Source organism: Thunnus albacares, chromosome 23 (assembly GCF_914725855.1).
Source record: "Thunnus albacares chromosome 23, fThuAlb1.1, whole genome shotgun sequence".
Lineage (NCBI taxonomy): Eukaryota > Metazoa > Chordata > Actinopteri > Scombriformes > Scombridae > Thunnus > Thunnus albacares.
The window spans coordinates 23,698,694-23,719,081 of NC_058128.1; the positions used below are offsets into that span (position 1 = coordinate 23,698,694).

Sequence of the window (20,388 nt, forward strand, 5' to 3'; positions counted from 1 at the left end):
TCCTATCTTCCCAAGCTGTTGCATTTGAATTTAATAAAGTCATTATTCCCTCTCTGACTGTCTGTCTTTCTCCTGTAGCTTCTTTTGTCATTCCTGTGTTAAACCCTTAACTATTAAAATAAATGCCTCTGATCATATAAGGAAACAGTGATTGTTTATAGGTTAGAAAAATATTATAAACAATAAGAAACATTTGGTAGAAGGAAGAAACTGTGGATTACAGTTACAGAAACCAGAACATTCCCTAAAAATAGAATCAGATATAAAAAAGGAGAAACATATAGAAAGAAAGAAAAACTACAATACCATAATAAAGTTTGTATTTTCTGTATTGTCTGTTTGATATTATTTGTTAACACTGTGTATTCTTCGGCTGCTAATTAGAGATGTACTGGAATAATACAACATTTACATTCAGGAGCTATCTCTTTAATCTGTATGCAAACTGAAATGTAAATATGAGCATTAGTAGTTTTAGGGGCGAGTCATGAACTGGAACTATTTCTTGTTGCAGTGCTTGTCGTTGGTGCAGTGACTGTGTGAAGTTCACAGACATGGGATTGATATCAATCTTCTCATCTCACTCTGGAAGAGAGTATATAAACATATTTCCCCAAATTTTTCATTCGCAGACTGTTGCAGTGAAGTCTTGTTTAGTACAGACCATCTGTTCTAATGTAGTAAGTTTACCCAGGACTTTTGTAAAATACGTTATGATTTATTTCCATAAGAGGTAGACGTCATGACTATTCCATTCCTTCAATGTACAGTATATAGAAGCCCTGTTTATCAAACTGTTTCAAAGAATTGTCTACAGGCTGTATACAATGCCCTGTTCATAAATCTGTGATTAAAAAAATAATTTAAAGCTTTACCGAAGATTTTTCTCTTTGACTCTGCTTACTCTTTACTGCTTCTGCCTCTTTTCTCTCTAGCCTCGTCCTTCCTGAAGCAAGCGTTTGAAGGAGAGTATCCTAAGCTGTTGCGGCTGTATAACGAGCTGTGGCGACGCCTGCAGCAGTACAGCGCCAGCCTGCAGGGGGCTCTGACAAGCAGCGGAGGGATGGACGCCTCTCTGGACATTACCGCCACTGAGACAGACAGTCAGGACCTCTTCACACATGGCAAACAAGACTACAAGTGAGCAGACACAATCAAGAGTCTGAGCTCTGAAAACCTTGTTTTTTCGCTATTTTTTCATGCATTTTTTTACTATTTTCTGACATTTTAGAAACAAAATAAACAATAAATTATTAAAAAATAATTGACATATGAATCGATAATGAAAATAATTGTTAGTTGCAGTAATTTTTGATAGGATTTGAGGTGATTTGAGATGGTAGTTCTTAGGTCACAGATTACATACAGTTTCTGTTGGCAAACACACCACACATCATTTCCAGTGAGTTCAAATACAGTAGTTGTAACTAACTGCCAGTATAGTGCATGGAGATAACAGCTAGTCCCTTAGTTTTAGTGTATGCTAATAGTTGGAACACACTCACAAAATAATAGAAATTAACTGAATGCTTTCAGACATCAAAGTACAACATGCACACATGTAATAATAGAATTACATTCTTATTGTCAAGTGTTGTAACATTACAAATCATTGTTATCATTGCACCATCAGTTACAAATATGCTGCTGAGGACTGCAACTACCAATCATTTTCATTATCAGTTAATCGAGTCATTGTCTATAAATTGTCAGAATTTAATAAACAGTGCCCATCATAATTTTCCACATCTCAGGTAGATGAATTCAAATGTCAGACCAACAATCCAGTAATAATTATATTAGTAATGTGACAGAATGATTTCAGAAACAGGTTTCATAATATTTCATTGTAATTTGCATGGCATTTTGTAACACTAATTTATTCCATAATGACTACTGGCTGACTTGTTTTAGACACATTAACAACTTGTAGATAGAAATGCACTGATCTTATACACTGGATCTGTAACTGCAACTTATTCAGCAGATCAGTTATTGTCCAGTCAAGACCTATCTACACTAAACACTGTCTCTTGCTCATGGTCATATCGGCACACATTCATAAAACTTCTAAAACAATATTTAAAATTCACACTAGGCTAAACAGAATCTTAATATAATTCAAAAGTGATGTGTAGTTACACATCACTGAGAGAGACTAGGAACAAAGGAATGATGGATAAGGTAGATGAAGAGGGAGACATGACAGAACACACACATTAGATAACACACAGTGAGTTTTAGTACACACCAATCAATCAACCTGCTGATTAAAAGTGATAAACAAAGCTGAAAGAAAAACCACACTCACATGTAAAAATGTGTTCATGCAGATTGTCAGACACACACATTTCAGCCTCATCAAACACTAATGAAAATGTACCTGCTAGTTTTGTTGAAGCATGTTAGCTCATAACTACACATTGTACTGTTTAAATATTTTCTCCTTCTATTTCTTGTTCTCTATCACAGTGATTAACAGCCATGAGAAATGATGATGATTACAGTGAACGCACGCACGCACACACACGCACGCACAGCTCTAGCAGCATGCCTGCATTGAATAGTAATAGGATAAGACACAGTGGCATTTTGCTTCCATTTAAGTTCTCCATTAGTAAATGTCAGCACAGATATTTAAGTCAATTAGAGGATGTTTTATGTGAATGTAAGGCAGTGAATAGATTGTGGGTATCAAAATAACTTGATATATTTGAAATTTTAAAGGCTACCTTACAGTTAAGTGACACTATGATCTGATCCTGCTGCCTGTTGTGGCAGAGTGAAAGGAAAACATGTTTTTTTACCTGTTCAACCATGAGATCCACACTACAAAAAATGATCTGTATGTTTTTTGTGGCTATTTCTTTGTGTGTGTGCGCAGCCCGGAAAAGGCTCTAAAGGACTCTCTGCAACCGTACGAAGCAGCATACCTCTCCAAATCCCTCTCTCGCCTGTTTGATCCCATCAACCTGGTGTTTCCCATGGGGGGCCGCAACCCGCCCTCCAACGACGAGCTGGACAGTATCATCAAGACCATAAGCAGGCAAGTACATGCCAGTTTGGCTGCCTCTCAGTGACAAAATCATTCTACACTGCCTCTGCCACTTCTTGGTTGTCGCTGTGAGTGTGTCAAGATGTTTAAAGGCCTTTTATTGAGCCCAACGGACAGTCGCGGAGGCATTTATAGAAATTGTTACAGAAAGAATGTTTAAAACACTCACTAGGTGGTAGTCATCTTTTTAGTGACTTTTAAAATAGAAAAACATGATGTCAGATATGTGTAAAACAACAAAAAACACGATTTATTCTGACTGAGAGAAGTCCATTAAATTCGATACAAACTAGGTAAAATCAAAGATTTGGTGTGCTGTTTCAGTAGCACTGTGCTCAGTGCTGCCACTGATCGCTTGAAGATGTATAAATTAGATTACTTTTTTAATTACCGGCATTGCTGTAATGCAACTTCTGAAGATAGAAATCCAGGACCATATGTAGTGTGACCATTCTGGATTCTGGCACCACATTAGTTACATCAGTTATTCTGATGTCATTATATGTACAATTTATGTTAGGACTTGATACATAATCAAGATCAAATACATTATCAGTGCCTGAAAGAATCACAAAGTACCGCCACAGTTCCCTCAAAATATATCCAAAAATGTCTTTATAATTGTTAAATTATTTGTTGTAAAATGTATATTTATAAGAAAGAAAGAAAGACATTCCATAAGAGTAGCTGCACCAAAAATGAGCTCTTGAATACATCTCAGACTTGGACCTAAAAAAAAGTGGGACATTTTGCAATATAACCTTCAAATAATCTTCAGAAAGGACTCTAAAGAAGAGTTAACAGCATTGATCAGAAAAAACAGAAAATATCATCTTTGGATTTATTTTTTAAATCAAAACAGCTAGCTAGCTGTCAACTGCTAACTGCTACCTGCCACTGTTACCAACATGCCACAGGAGAAACCGCACCAAAGAAGCTAACAAAAGAATTATTTTAAGAAGACAAGAAGGAAAATTAAAGGATCTTTGTTGGTAACATGAATATATCTGGTGAACTGTACATAGTTAAGTTTTTGCCAGTGATGGTAGGCTACAAAAGCTAGCAAAGTAAATAGTTAGTCTAGGTCCCCCTGGGAGGAAACAAGTGTTCGCCATGGAAACCAGTCAGCAGGCAGCTAAGCACATCACAGCTCTCAGAGCAGAGAACAGGGAGATTGGATACCCTGTTAAATGTAAGAGTGGAACAGCCAGTGAGAAACACAAGGAGAAGACACTGCATGAAAACCCAGAGATCCTCTTCACTGACTACGCCCAACAAAAAGAAGGAAGGAAGAAGAACAACCTCATATTCTTCACTGATTCCATCTACATCTGGAAAAGTACTCTGTGCAGCAATTATGCATACGTATCCAGTGAGCTCAGGAGGCAGATTAAAGATCTGTAAAGATGAACACCTTGACAAGGATGACCCTCTGTTTACCATCACATATTACACCAAAGGAAAGGTCATGATTCAAGGGAATGAAGCCAACCTAGAGTCCTTTGAAGAGGCACCAAGATGATCAATGTTCCCTTTGACAATGAAGATGATGAGAGCCTAGTAGAGAACCCACTCCATTAATATACATGAGGGGGGCAAAACATTAGGAACACTTTTCAATATAATGCACCAGTACACAGTACTCCACCACCACCCATTACAACCTCAATAATAAACATAAAGTAGAATTATCACCTCTGATGGCTACTGGCTGATACATACATACATACATATATATAGATAGATAGATAGATAGATAGATAGATATTACTCTTTGTCATGTGCTCTTCACCTGATGAAGAAATGTCTTTTTCAGTCAAATAAAATTTTTGGGAGCTAAAAAACTAACTTTGCACAAAGTAGCTCTTTGTTAATGTTTGTAATCTGGGAGAGATAAAACAGGCAAAAATCAGACAAAAGAAGATACAAACTTGTTGGTCCACAACAACACAATTCTGTCTTCTTCATCATTTTTTGGCAGATCACAATGCCACCTCTGCTTGCAAAAAAAAAGCTTTATCCCCTCTTCTTGTCTTGAATAATGCATGTGGCCAATTACGTACTGTGGTTCATATGATTTTTCTTTGGATGAAACTTTCTAAGACTCATAGACATAAAGGAACCTAATTCTTTCAGCTGAACGTGTTTCAGGTATAAACACTAACTATGACTTCAGTTTGAAATGAAGTCATAGTTATCAGACAGACAGCTGTTGCCTGGCTGTGTAGTGTAGTATCTATTTAAATAGTTATATGTAAAATCATACAACGTAGAGGCTCTCCTGCTTTTGGTGGCTTAGGGGCAGTTTAGAGAGCCTGCAAAAACACTTATGTAATGTAATGTAAAACCAAACCATCAGTAATTATTTATTAGTGCTTATTCATAATATGTATGAAGTGACAGATGCTCAGTCACAGCTGCAGCTTTGTCTTTCCTCATTGATACAGTCATGTTCTCAGTTAGAATGCCAACCATGGCTGAGTTTAACTTTAACTCACATTAAAATTCTGTAGCCCTGTTCAACACCTACTAACAAATGTCAAACCAAGGTTATAATAAACACCAAAAACACATGTTTTACTACTAACTGATATCAGTAGATACATTAGTATCAGCATGTCATTCTAAAACAGTAACTTTCTGCAAGGATAACAGTGAAATAAGCTTTATCAGGGACATTTTCAGTAACTTCACATTATACATATTGCTGTCAAGAACGTTTTATTATAAAACAAACATCTTTCTCATTCTCTCTTACAAATTAAATAAAAATAAACTGAAAGTAAATGAGTACTAAGAGAAGAACGAAGCATTTTTAACTCTCAGAAAACAACAATTTAGTGAATTGATACATATAAGTTGACATTTTGGTTAATGGTAATATAAATTCCCATTAATCAGTATTGGATACTCACCAAAAATCAGTCTCTCCCTAACCTGCAGATACACACATATTTAAAAACATACGAGGTGACTCATTATTGGTTAAAAACACTATGCATCCAAGCTATGGTTTAACTACTGACATACAGCTTGCATTTGATAATTAGGCCGGGTTATGTTATTTTAGTGGAATGTAAAATCTGTCTTATTTATTTATTTGTTGGTTTGTTTGCTTGTTTGCAGTGAACTGAATGTAGCATCAGTGGATCCAAACCTCTCTCTGGCTGTGGCCAAGAATGCTGCCAAGACCGTCCAACTCTTCTGTGTCAAGTCTGAACAGCTGGTGTGTACAGCCTAGTGTGTGGTTATATTGATGTTCTCAAGTTCTGAATGAAAAATCATCTATTTGCATCTCTGTATCTTTCCAACCCTCTATGTGTCAGGTTAACTACCTATGACGGCACTGTTTGTTCCACCTTGTAATTGGTTTATCAACTCATAAATCTGTAACATAATAAAGCAGTTACGAAATATTCAGATGAATGGAAATACTGAGAGTTTAATTATTTAATTACAACATTATGGAAAAAATATTTATTGCAGTTGTTCCTATTCGTGTATCCTGTGTAGACTCTTGCCTGCCTACCTGCGTGTCTGGCTTTACTTTTCAATCAATCCCATCTCCCTTTATCTGTAGTTGTGTACTCAGGGTGATGCCAGTCAGGTGATTGGTCCATTAACAGAAGGCCAGAGGAGGAACGTTTCTGTGGTCAACTCCCTCTACCGTCTGCAGCAGGCTGTCACCAAGGTAGGAGACTATGATACATACAAAGGCAAAAACAAGATGAGCTTGTAGACGTGAGAAGAGCGCAAGACAAACTGGGGGCGGGGAAGAAGGAAGAACACGTGGCTAATATCAGTGTTAATAAAAGATCCTTGATCATATACTTTTATAGGTTGAGTGTGTGATCATCACCACAGACATTTGAGGTCCATTTTTTTATGGCTTACTCACTTAAAAATGTCTGAGCACACTGATGATCCCTAAGAAACACGAAGAAAATTGTGTTCTTACTTCACAGACGTCTTGTCCATGGAGAGAGAACAGAACATTAGTGACTACATTTTGAAAGCACAGTGAATATGTTGGAGATTATCTGCTTGCCTAATTAGCTTTGCTTCATTAAGGGGAGGAGTGTGCATGTGTCTGGGTGTTCAGCTACATTGCCTGCATGCACACATTTTTAGGAGAAAAACTCAGAAGAGAGTGGTGGATTGAATACAAGATGAAAATGATTTTTAACATTGTCATCAAGTGATGAGGCACCTTTGCCGTATTTTTATTTATTCCCAGTGTATAGTCATTGGTAGATTAGTTAACCCCAGTTTTCTTTCTCAAGATCATCCACAGGTGTGACAGGGATGGCCCCAACTTGGAACACACTATCGCACATGTAGTTCTCCAACTGTGTCTGTATGTGACCAGAGTATTACCTTTCTAATGCATAGAGATGTCACATAAAATGGTGTCTACATTCGCACACACACACACACAGACACACACACACACACATGCGTACGTGAAAGGAAGTGAAGGAAATTAAAGGGGGATAAAAGGAAAAGCAGTCAGGGTGCAGTATGTTCTCTCAGCTTCCTCCATTAAAGATGTATGGTGTGTCCTGGCACAGCAGCCCAGCTGATTAATAGCATAAAAAAACAGATTACGCCTGTATTAAATATTTAACCTCAAGGCTTTAAAATTTTACTGTGTGAAAACAGAGTGAAAATTTATTCTGGGGCGGGGTAAAGGGTGGAAGGACAAAGACAGGTTGTAAAACAGGGAATGTAGATAAGAAAACAAATACAGATGCATATTGTGCTGAATGTTATTTTATACTATTTCAGACCTTCCTTAAGATAAACAATCTTGACCTCTAACTATCTTGAATGACTTAACACCTGTTTCAAATCTAGCCTTCAGAGAGCAGTACATGAACATTTTTCCTTAGTGATAACATACAGGATAAATACCAGAAACTGTGCTGGTAAAAGTCCTGAATGACCTCAGTGCTCTTATAGGTAATGTTTACATCTTGGTCCTCCTCGATCTATGAGCCACATTTTATACCATGGTCCCTCGCTGATTGAGACATTTAGTTTATATTTCCTGAACGACCCTCAAGTGGTTTCTTATCTATTTAATAGGGAGAAAGTTTATTTCTATGTATTGGATGTGTTAAATACCCATTACATTCCATATGGTGTTCCACAGGGATCCAGATTTGGTCCACTCCTTTTTTCATTATACATCAGTGTGTTTCCCACAGGAAATGACAGGAAATTAAATACCAGGAGTGTGGCAGTGCTACCTCACCTCCACTAGAAGTTTTTTTTTTTTTCTGGACATTGAGGTTTTGATTAATTGTTGCGAAGCAAATGTACTTCTCCCAATCAACCACCGGCTGACCTGAATCAGACAGATCCTACTACTACCTATCTCTTGGTCAGTGCAGTTACTAAACTCTTACTAGACTGTTGCCTTACTCATTAAATATGTGGCCTTTACTGTGTGATGTAATGCCACTGCTTGTTTTCCATGAACCTCAATAAAAGTATTATTATATTTCATAAAAATACAATAATTTCTTCTGATGTTAGCAGAGGCACTATTTATCTCAGGCAAGGGGGGCCCTCCACTCAAACCCATGTACATGCTTTCCATTCAACCAAATTATACAATGATGTTTCCTCAAAAAATTTGAAAGTTGCAGCATATCTGAATATGTGAACAGACTGAAACATGATAAACTGATAAATATTCCAGCAGTGAGCGAGACAGTGTGCAGGAGTCTCTTTTTTTCATTTTTACAACAATACATGTAAAATTTCGAAGATTCAGAAGACACATAACTGCATATATTACTAGCACCTGATGATTTTATGAAAGATTTAAAAAATAATTGTCAAAATAAAATCAGCAGATATATTCTGACTTTTAGTCTCAAGAATTGGTCAAGCTCTGAAAACACTGGATCAATGGCGTCTTTCAACTGATGACATCAACAGGGTTCATTTTTCAAACTTTACAAAGTTCCCTCCAGAGCCACACAAGACATTGTACAGCTGTCTCCATAGTCTCAGCACCTAAAGCTCTTGTGTTTTGTTGTTGTAGATTATTTCAGGTTTGGGGTCGTGTCCACCGGCTGCTGCGGAGGCCCTCTCTTCTTCTTTGGAGGTATCAACTGTTAACACGCATGTTTTCATTTTCTTTCATATCCGTACATTTTCACTCATTTTCATTCATAAACATGTTCATTATTTGGTATACAAACCATGTAGTGTTTTTTTGTGTTTTTGTATTTATCATAAATGCTGTTTAAAACATTCTTTCTCAGTTTAAATGCTTTGGTAGAAAAGTCACATTCTTCTGTGCTGATAGTGTGGAGACTGTGTCTTTTACCTGCTGTGTTACTGCTGTAACATAATCACAGGGAACAATGTCCTCTTGGGTATATTATTATAATAGAGTTTTTTGTCAATTTAGAAAAGGCCTGAAGCTCACATTTTTTCATCATAACTGTGAATTAGAAAACTCAGACCTGCACAGTTGATTAAATTCTTAAGGGATTCTTTTATGAAGCATTTTAAGTGTTTTTTTTTTCAACTCAGCATGTGTTTTGATTTAGTTTGTCTTTTGACAAAACTGTTTTAGTTACATTTTAGCCTAGTTTTCTTTGTGCATTTTGAATTTCTCCCTTCTAAACATTCGAGAAGGTTCCAGCAGCTGCAGACCTCACATCTGGGGAGGTCTGTGAGCCAAAGGGAAGAGAGAAGGATTCAAATTGTGACTAAACATAACATTAAGATTACATCCACATCCACAACCCTCAATAATGTTTCAGTAGTTTACCTTTTTTATAAATGTTGATGTGTTTGTCTGCATGTTTTTGTGGTTAGTCGGACCTATTTTGTTGCCACCAATTTCCTTTGGGATTGTAGATTTTTTTTTTCCCCGTCTTCTTTCCAAGAACCGGTAACATTAGCCATCATTACTGGCAGAGGCACGTTGTTAGTGAAATACAAGAAGCTGCTCATTAGTGCAACAGGTCAAGCAGCTAAATCAGCTTGTGAAGAAGAGATATTTATGGGCGGAAGAAGATATGTTTACTAATCAGGAGCTACTGTGCGTAATTCTGCAGATGCATTAAAATATGAATTAGTTCATTTTATCCATCGTTCACACTAGCATTTAGTTTTCATTCCTTTTATCAACATTTTTATACATTTAGTCATAGTTTTGTTTTAGTCTTTAGGTTTTCATCTGGAAAGTGATTCTTTTTCAATAGATTTCATTCATAAAATGAACACAGCTCCACACTATGAGAGGTGTGCTGGAGTGGATGCATCTTTTAGAGAAGTTAATTTAATCTCAAACACATACAACAGCTGTTAAATGTCTTTGGTTTAGCCATTTTTCTGCACTTTTCAATTTATTTGAACACATTTGATCAATAATCTACTTGCATACATTCTATTTTTCTACACCTGTTGCCGTCTGCAAAGGGAAAGTTTTGCTAACGGGAATCTGTCTGCAGGGTTTAAAGTCCTGTCACACACACTCCTGGGAGCACACAGTCTAGTGGGTCAGATATTGAATTTCAGTTGATCTCTGTAGAGATGAAGCAGAGAAAAGATCCTGCTCTTATCAGCACACTGACAAACACACATCCGCACAGCTGATAACAAACCTATATCTCAAGTGTAAATCAGTCATCCAACCTCATATGTATGTACCTACTGCTCACCTGACTACACAAGTTACTATGGCAACAAGGAGCCCCTGAGATCCAGGTAATGAGCGGTAAACTAAATGTGATGTGGTCTTTGTGGATGCACAGTAGCTGTCAGGTCTGGAGTTTGCTCTACCCGCCTGTGTTATTCAAGGCACCGTACATTTCTAACAGAATCTATCATCTGTCCCTGTTTTGTGATTCAGGGAGTGCAGGCCCTGATGAGCAGCGCGGTACAGCCTCTGCTGCAGTCAGTGACTGACTCCATCGAGGCCATCATCATCACATTACACCAGGAAGACTTCTCAGGGTCAGTCATTTTCTCTCATAGCTGTTCTACACTAAGTGAACATAACTGACAGGTGTCAGTGTGAATGAGTTGTCCTGTTTCTCGCTGAAAAGCCACCTCAATGTCAGGGTTGAACCTGGGTATCAACCCTCAGTCCTGTCTCAGTACTGAGTATTAAAAACTGTGTAAAACTATCTTTACTGAGCGTCAGATCCTCACCAGATTGTTTTTGTTCCTCAGATAAAATCTCTGTATAGAGGGAGGTATCAAGTTTTTACCTAGAATCATGAGGAAAACTGTTTTTCCATTACTTTATACACTTTTTGCCTCTATAAGGTTTCTCTCTTTTTTTTTTGATTTGTTTGTTTTAGTAATGAATGTGTTTCTTCTAAAATGTAACAAATAGATGGCCACAAAAAAGTCCTAAAATCTATAATAGAATGTCTGGTCAGATTTTTACTTTTATGTTTATTTATGTTGATTTAATGTTTCACTTATTTTGATCAGATATTTACAAAAATTTTGCTAATTTTGGCCTTTTTTTAGTCACAGTTCTTATAAAGTTATGAATTTAGAATTTTGTTCAAATGATAAGGAGTTTCATTAATAAATTTATCTTCCTCAGAGTAAAGAAAGTCATGTATAGTATTAGCATTAGTAATATTGTGGAACTTTGAATAATACTCGTCCCTCGACCCATGTTGCTTTAAGCACATATTGAGTTCTCCATTCATTATTATCACGGAGCAGATAGTCAGACCCGCAAATAAAATGTTTTTTTCATTTGTTCAATCAACACACATCAGATCAAGTGACACACATCAAGCTGAACGTCTGCACGAATCTGCTGGAGGGAAAAATCAACATTTAACGGCGTCTGTAGAAGACACTGTCTCCTACAGCTCCAACATGGCTCAGTTACACTTTATCTGTTTCAATGCTTGATTTAATTAAATGTAACTTCCTTGTGTGATATTTACTTGAAAATAACATCACACAGAAGCTTTACTGCAGGCTTGTGAAGAAATGTATTTTTACTCATCATCAGTGGCTGACTGAGTTTGGGTTTTGTTATCCAACAGCTGTTTAGAGAAGAGATTATTTTTTTTAATTTCATTCACACATAAATTTAGTTTGTGTGTGAGTTAAAACCAAATGCTACAGTTTGTGTCTCTTTCAATTTGAAGGATATTCTTCTTAGAAAATGAAGAGGATGTAGTGTGATGTTGTGGGTCACACTGCTTGACATACCATACCTCCTATACCAGCATCTTTTGTGTGTGTGTGTGTGTTTGTGTGTTGCAGGCCGTTGTCCAGCCCTGATAAGCCTGACGTTCCCTGCTCGCTCTACATGAAGGAACTACAGGGTTTCATCTCCAGAGTGATGGCCGACTACTTCAGACCCTTCCAATGCGTGGACTTCATCTACGAGAGCACCGAGTCCATCGCTCAGAGAGCCATCGAGCTGTTCATACGCCACGCCAGCCTGCTGCGCCCGCTGGGCGAGGGCGGCAAAATGAGGCTGGCAGCTGACTTTGCACAGGTTAGGGCCTCCTTTCTGAGGCAGATGTTTTTCAGACATTCCAGACTATCCCTTCTGTCATGGATGGTTGACAGATGATTCAACAATGCCAAGGTCCTGGCTTCACCAGACTGGTGAATGCATGGCTGTGTTTGTATGCTCATGCTCACTTTTGTTTTTGTGTGTCAGATGGAGATGGCAGTGGCTCCTCTCTGCAGAAGAGTGTCTGATTTGGGGAAACCGTACAGAATGCTGCGTTCTTTCAGGTGTGTACGCTCATAAATCATGAAGATTAACACAACACCGGCACAGGGTTGTAGTGGGAATTAGAGAACAGCCAGTTTTATAACCTATCATGATCTCCTCTGATCAGGCAAAATCATTTTTAGCAAAGATAACAGTAGCTAGCAGCTAACAGTAGTTAGATCAATGCAGACAAACAAACAAACCTGGTAGCTGAATCTAAAGTATCATATTTCATATTCTTGTATTGACATTCAGAAACACACTTTATTAATTGGTCCTACATCCTTAATCGCAGCACAAGCAGTAGCCTTCAGACAGCAGGTCAGTACAGCCTGGTGTCAAAGTTCAACAAATTAGCACAAAAGTTATTTTTCCAAAATCATGTCAACACAGCGTTACATAAAAACTCACTTCTCTATTACCTCTAATGGTATCCAGCCATACATGCTTTGAAGGCATCTGTTTCTTAGATTTCTGACTCCAGCACTCAGACAACCTTAGACAATTGAAAAATTAAAGTTCCACAGCTATGTCTCTCCACAAACAATGTCCCAGTGTTCCTATAATAACCCACAAACCCCACTGTCAACAGTTTTAATCAATACTATTTTTTCAGTAGTTTCAATAAAATTTGAGCTGTGTTGATTATCCAGGGTAATATTATTCAGGAAAAATGTTGCTGTTGAGTTCTGCAAATGTCATTTTCTGTGCTTTAAGTACCACAAAAGAAACATCAATTCATCCTCTTGTGTTGGGGTGGAGGCAGAAATTTCAGTGATTTCAGTGACAGTAATTTGGGTGAACTGACCCTTTAAGATCACTGTTACAGAACATTAATATAGAACCTTAGCAGACCTGCAGTTTTCCATGTTGAAGTACATTATTTACAAATCACATATACCTCACATTATTGTTGACTGGTTTCAAAGCATAGCAGCAGTTTTAGATTGATTTCCTGCTGCACCTTCCAGACAACATCGGTTTTAGTTCATTTCAGTAAACTGACACAAGCTTCAGATAGCTTGACTTATGAAGTTCAAGTCCCCGTTTTAATTGAAGAGTAAAGGAGGTTATATGGAATATGGTCGACTTATCTGAGCATGACACTCCTCAGTACATTTGACAGAAAAAATACATCAAATTACAAAACATTATGTCAATAATGTTAGCCTACATGAGCAAATAACGTTGGTTAGCTTAGCATAATCAGATATTTTGCTCTGACTGTAAACTGCTTGAATAATACAAATTCTAAAACACATATTTCTTCAGGCATGCAGATATGAATTAAACAAATCTACTGGCCCTCAAGTGGCATGAATAATGACAACAGATAGAGGACATGACCTGGAGGATAGTTACTGTCTAGATGCTACATTTCACTCTGGTTTTAATGAGGACTACATGAGGTAGAACACATTGTTGTTTTGACTGCTTCTCACTTTGTGATTGATCGGGGGAAAATCCCTGCACTCCTCTGCTGACACACGTGTTACTATGGTTACGAAATGATCTTGCAGAATCATATAGATCACTTCTTTACAGAACTCTAGGATATTGTTTTTTTTGCCAGCTCTCAATCAGCAGTTTAGCTTTTGAGTCGATGCTAAAACCTCATATCTGCTCTCACACAGTCCAAAGACACCACTATAATAAGACCGGCTGTTAGTCAGTATACAGGATGTGACTGTTAATTGTGTGTTTGTGTTTCAGGCCTCTGCTGTTTCAGACCAGCGAGCTGATAGCCAGCAGTCCAGCTGTGGGTGACCTGATCCCCTACAGCACCCTGCTGCACTTCTTCTTCACCAGAGCTCCGTCTGAACTCAAGTCACCTCACCAGGCCTGTACACACTCACACACTCACAACATTCACATACTAAATAGGGATTTACAGCATGTCATGATTATCAATGATTGGAGGTTTTCAAATGAATCCGAAGAACTAGGAGAGCAGTTTTGTCACTATACTAACTAAATGAACTGGTCACCCACAGAGAGCAGAGTGGTCCATCGCTCGTTACTCCCAGTGGCTTGATGATCATCCCTCTGAGAGAGACCGGCTCTCCCTCATCAGGTAATTACGCACATTTAAGCCTCTGTCAGCCTCACCTGCCTGTAGGAAGTCCACGTGACTGTGAGGAACAAAGATCCATCAACAGTGACCCTTAAATTCTTGAGATTAAAAAGAAGTGAGGGCATTTATTCTTGACAACAGGGAACTTTAACACTTTATTACCATAGAGAGCAGAGACATGAAGAAGTAGTTGAACTGTGGAGGATGATCAGCCTCTAGTGGTGATCTCTAATACAACCAGACAGATTGTTACGCTTCCAGTTTTCTACATTTTTATTTTATTTAAATAGAAATCTATATATTATATACTTACATGCCAGCTGAACATTTTAAAAAGCATCCCATCAGTTTTTAGATTGATGTCCTTCCTTCCTTCCAATGGCTTCACTTTATTTCTGTAGACAATCACACACAGTCCCAGTATGATGGTCTTCTGTTTGGGCATTTCCCAAAACTCTGACATTTCAACCCATCAACATTTTGTACAGGAGCAATGTTAGAAACTTGTTAGAAACACAAACTTACTGCATGTTAGGTAGTATTCTTTTCAACTTATAATATGTGGAAAAAAAACACTCTTCCATTAAAGTCACTACAAACCATTGATCTGCCACAATACTCACTCTTGCAGCATTTGTGAGTAGTCATTGTGTATATTTACGACGCTTCAGACTGCTGCCAGTAATATCAGAGCTCAGCAGGACAACATGCTTGAATAATGAGAACATCCACATTCACGCACATTCAAGAATCAGTCTAAAAGTGAAAAACAATTTCATTCAGGATCTGACGGGGAATAATACGATTAATAAATCAATTATATTGATCTATGTAGAAGCTCAGAGGCCTGACTGTACATAAAATGTTACTTGATGTTACTTGTTATATTGAATGATTTCTGTCTGATTGTTTTTGGGGAAGGAAATTATTTCTCAAAATCTCTGATAAACATTTTACATGTAATATTTCTGTTGTCAGTGTCACATATGCAGTAGGCTATTATACTTAAGAAGAGTTCTGATATAAAGTGAATCCAACAGGTCGTTTGCTTCAATACTTTTTCTTCCATCCGGTGTGAAACGTGTGTGCGGATACATTCATTTCCACGTTAAAGCAAGTTGTTATAAAAACCAAAGTTCTCCTTTGTTTCCACTGATGTCTTTACAGATGAAATCTGATCATATAATCATTCTGTCTGTTCCTCTGTAAGGGGGGCTCTGGAGGCCTACGTGCAGTCGGTGAGGGCTCGGCAGGGAAAGGAGTTCGCACCCATCTATCCCATCATGCTCCAGCTGTTGCAGAGAGCCACCAGTGGTTCACAGGAAGTCAGAGCCTGAGGGAGCAGCGCAGCATTTACCTGACTGCAGAGTGAAGCTCTGTCAGAGCTACTGTGAGGAGGGTACGAGAAGGCAGAGGATGCTGTTTGTTGGGATCGGGTCTAGCTCTATGCACACTACTTCAAGCTTCCTCTGGATATACGTATTTATTACTCTAACAACTAGAACTGTAATTTTTTACCGTTTTGACTGAATCAAATGACTGTTGCGTAGGGAATGCATGGGATATTTCATTTTGCTCTTTTTACTTCTGATGCTAATAACAGACAGCGGCACTCTTCATCAAACCAAAAATGTAAGTTATTTGCTCCAAATGTTATCTTGCAGGACCAAATCTCATCAAAAGTTGTCTCTTAGAGAAAACTAACTGTAACAAATATAATTCCAGAATTATGAAAAGGCATCTGTAAAGACAGCTGTAAAAATGTAATGACTGATGTAATGGTGTACATACTGTAGTGGTAACACTTTACTTCAAGGCCCCCTATATAGTAGATATAAGGACATTTTAACTGTATTTGTCAACAATTCTAACTTCTCCTATGAAGACATGTTATATTAGGACTGTATTATTATATTGTCATTCATTATCTGTTTATACAGCAGCCTCCACTTATCAGTTCCACAGGAGGAGTTCTAATTGTTGACTAAAACATCAACTCTTACAACTTACTAAATGTGTCTGTGGGGAGTGAATAAGTGACTCTTGGGAAATAAATGGAGAAATATTTGCAGAGTTTTATTTGTTCATTACTTCACTAGAAGTAGAAGTATAGATTACACACACAGAGACGGTATGACAGCAGCAGTATACACAGGTGTATTCAGATGGGCCATTTCCACTGGTTGGGAGGGGGCTCCTCTATCAGTGGCTCCCATGGTTTCCACTCGGCCATCTTCCTGGACAGAGCCAGCTCACACTCCGCCTGCACACACACACACAACATGTAAACACTTTGATACACCATCACATGCACATTATCCTGCTTTAAAGAGGTAGTTCAGACATGTGTTGTTCAGAGTGACATGAGAGGAATCAGGACGTGGTTAGCCTAGCTTAGCATAAAGACTGGAAGCAGGGGGAAACTGCTAGCCTGACTATGTCTAGAAATATACCTATCAACACCTCTGAAGCCCAGTGATGAACATGTAACAAATATTTGGTTCAAGTTTTGATCAGTAAGTTATTTATTAGTTAAAAATACCAATTTATCAACTGAATAATCTCTTCTCAGGACTAATGTCTACAGTTTCTGAGCAGATTTGATTAATTTAGTGCTGAATTACTTTATCACATTCAATCTAAAGAGCAGCAGTGAGATGAGCACACACTGATAAACAGAGGATAATCTATATACAATGACATGTGATCTGTCTGACACGGTGATTTACACAAGAGCAAGGATGCAGAGTTATCCACTTGAAGCCTGAACAGATCAGCTTCAATCACAACTACAGCTACCAGCACAAACCCCGAGATACCGGAAGCCAACAAAGACTACAACTACCTGAGGTATCTTCTACCAATAATGACAGACAACAATCAAAAAGGAGCACATACTGAATGACTGACATTAAACAACAGACTATTTTCTATCATAGTTGTGTCACTAAGTGAGAACACAACTTTTCAAATGTGTTTGTAACAAAACAGACAACCATCAAAATCAGATAACAGAAGCAAAGGAAAAAAGTCTAAATTTGGTTGAAATGATGGAGACGAGCAACAAAGACTAAACTCTACAGAGAGAGACACCTGGTTCAACTCTTTTTTTTTTTTAAGTAATTCAAGCTCACACTTGATGTTTAAATCCCTGATTCAGCTGTAAATATGAAACATGTTCAAAGTAATCTTGGTGAGACAGACCGCTGTATGATTTTATCTGCTGACTGTCAGACACCAACTGAACAAGACTGGAACAACTCAATCCAACTTGACTCCATAAAATCTGACAGTGAATGAACTCATGAGCACAGTACGTCTACTAGTGACCTACCTGGAAAATGACTTCTTCAATCTGCCCACAGTTTATCTTCTTCTCCAGCTTCTCTACATCAGGCTCCTATGAAGAGAGAGATTTGTATCATACGAACACACGGACAAGCTCAATGCTGACTATTTGCTCACGCGGCAGATCTGTTGCTCACCGCTTTGACGTGGCCAAACCTCTCGTTGACCAGCTGCTCTGTGTATTTCCTGTAGGCGGCGTCCTGCGGCATGGCCTGCAGCGACGCCAGGATCTTAGAGTATAGAATCCTCAGACGCTGGAGAAGGAGAGCAGAGCAGGTTAGTTAGAGGAAGAGTGTTAAACAGCTGATGATGAGCCATGAAAAACAATACTGTGTGGCTTCAATGACTGCATTCATTAGCCATCATGTTGTCAGGGTTTATTACTGATGTGTGTGTGTGGTGCGTTCACTGTCAGCTGCTCACCTCATGAGGGTTGTGGGACACTGCCAGGCCGACCAGACCGGTCGTCTGGAAGAGAATAACAGGAGAGACGAGTGTTAAAGTCTGAGTAACTTCACCAACATACTTCTTCACTTAATCAACCTCCTTCCTGATCATCACTGTGGGTTTGCTTATTTACAACACTGCAGTAGATTTTCCTGATCCTGATATAAACATAAGGCTCTGGATCTTTAACATAGTGAGTAATTAAAGATGTTATGGTTGAAGTCATTGTCAAGTACTGGACTGGTTATGAATGACATTCATAAATCTACCATATATACACACTGGACTAAACAGTCTCATGGCCTTAAAAGTTCACACCCTGAATGGGGCAGCCTTGTCTGATTCAAGTCGATTTTAACTTTTATAGGGCCGCAACTAATGATTATTTTCATTATCGATTAATCTGTCGATTATTTCTTGATTAATTGATTAGTTATTTGGACCATAAAATGTCAGAAAATGGTGAAAAATGTCAATCACTGTTTCTCAAAGCCCAAGCTAATGTCCTCAAATGTTTTGTTTTGTCCACATCCCAAAGATATTCAGTTTACTGTCATAGAGCACTAAAGAAACCAAGAAATATTCACATTTAAGACGCTGGAGTCAGAGAATTTGGACATATTTTTTCTTAAAAAATGACTAATGATGATTAATAGATTATCAAAATAGTTGGCAATTAATTTAATAGTTGGCAACTAATTGATTAATGGTTGCAGCTCCAGACTAATCTGTAATTTTAAAAGCTCACATCCTGAATGGGACAATTTTATCCGGTTAAACTCTTCTCTGTGTCCTCTGCAGGTGACAACACGGTTCATTACGTCACCTGCGGTAGAGTCACAACAAAAGGCCACAAAGAACTTATCTAGTAACTCTGATTCAAAAACTGTCCAGAAGTTTAATGTCCGTCTCAACTGTTTAAATTTTAAACTTTTTACTTAATGTCGCAAGAAAAAGTCAAGCAGAGCTAATGTTGTGATACAATCAAGAATAAGCTAACACTCATTCGATTCCCATGATCTTTTTTAAACAACAGACCCGCTTACAGATTGTACAAAACAAGACAATTTGTTATATATTTGATTATAATGAAACAACCCGTTTAAACACAGGACATATTAAATCAATGATTTCATTTTGCTATCAGAGTTCAGCATATTGCAGCGAGTCGTGTGTATGGATGCCGAAAGGGCACCAGACTAATTGCTGGTGTTAGCGACTCTAGTACAGTTACACAAGTGACAAAACTTCGGTTAATGAAACGGAAAGAGAAGAGAATGTATTCAGTATTTTCGTGGAAATGAAGCAAGTTGTATAACGTTACTGAATAATACTGCGTCTACACAGCTAGCTATGCTAACGGTACAAAGCTAATACCTAGCAGTCAAACTGAGCTGTGAGTTAAGTAAAGAATTACACGGTCACAGAAAACATTGAAGTGCACAGAAAAAACTTCCACCTCTGATTTCTATCACTGAAACACATAAATGACCTCTGCTCGAACCTTTTTCAGTAGCCCAGCCATCTCTGCGGACACGATCCCGTCTGAGATTTCCGGCCACTAAATATGACGTCAGCGCAAGACCCTTTTTTTTTAACCTTGTAGTTTTTTCTATTTTAAGTTTTATGTCATCATTTGCATACATGACCACAACGTTTTGCGTTATAAATACTATCAGTCAAAATAATTATGTTAACGATATCATTCGCTGTTTAGGAAATTGTTCATAAAAA

General features: G+C 38.0%; 2 protein-coding genes across 2 annotated transcripts in view; one reads left to right on the forward strand and one right to left on the reverse strand.

Moving 5' to 3' along the window:
• The window catches only part of cog5 (component of oligomeric golgi complex 5), a 65,365-nt gene extending 48,438 nt beyond the window's left edge, over positions 1 to 16,927 (forward strand). The window contains exons 12-22 of the mRNA XM_044342936.1: positions 936 to 1,140; positions 2,885 to 3,046; positions 6,182 to 6,281; positions 6,636 to 6,746; positions 9,111 to 9,173; positions 10,935 to 11,038; positions 12,323 to 12,560; positions 12,729 to 12,805; positions 14,499 to 14,625; positions 14,780 to 14,859; positions 16,070 to 16,927. Coding sequence (XP_044198871.1) covers positions 936 to 1,140; positions 2,885 to 3,046; positions 6,182 to 6,281; positions 6,636 to 6,746; positions 9,111 to 9,173; positions 10,935 to 11,038; positions 12,323 to 12,560; positions 12,729 to 12,805; positions 14,499 to 14,625; positions 14,780 to 14,859; positions 16,070 to 16,196 — 1,394 coding nt within the window. The 3' untranslated portion in view covers positions 16,197 to 16,927. The remainder of the gene's footprint in view (positions 1 to 935; positions 1,141 to 2,884; positions 3,047 to 6,181; positions 6,282 to 6,635; positions 6,747 to 9,110; positions 9,174 to 10,934; positions 11,039 to 12,322; positions 12,561 to 12,728; positions 12,806 to 14,498; positions 14,626 to 14,779; positions 14,860 to 16,069) is intronic.
• Positions 16,915 to 20,240, reverse strand: ndufa5 (NADH:ubiquinone oxidoreductase subunit A5). Its single transcript, XM_044342938.1, has 5 exons — positions 20,159 to 20,240; positions 18,631 to 18,675; positions 18,345 to 18,461; positions 18,194 to 18,259; positions 16,915 to 17,122 (listed from the first exon to the last, which is right to left on the reverse strand). The coding sequence occupies exons 1-5, from the start codon at positions 20,177 to 20,179 to the stop codon at positions 17,021 to 17,023; spliced, it is 351 nt and encodes a 116-aa protein (XP_044198873.1). The 5' UTR covers positions 20,180 to 20,240; the 3' UTR covers positions 16,915 to 17,020.
• Between the last annotated feature and the right edge of the window lie 148 nt (positions 20,241 to 20,388).

Coding starts and splice junctions, on each gene's coding strand:
- ndufa5 (XM_044342938.1), bottom strand. CDS start 20,179: ATGGCTGGGCTACTGAAAAAG. Junction 18,676..20,158: donor TGGCTGGGCTACTGAAAAAG/GTTCGAGCAGAG, acceptor ATTCTCTTCCAG/ACGACCGGTCTGGTCGGCCT. Junction 18,462..18,630: donor TGTCCCACAACCCTCATGAG/GTGAGCAGCTGA, acceptor CTCCTTCTCCAG/CGTCTGAGGATTCTATACTC.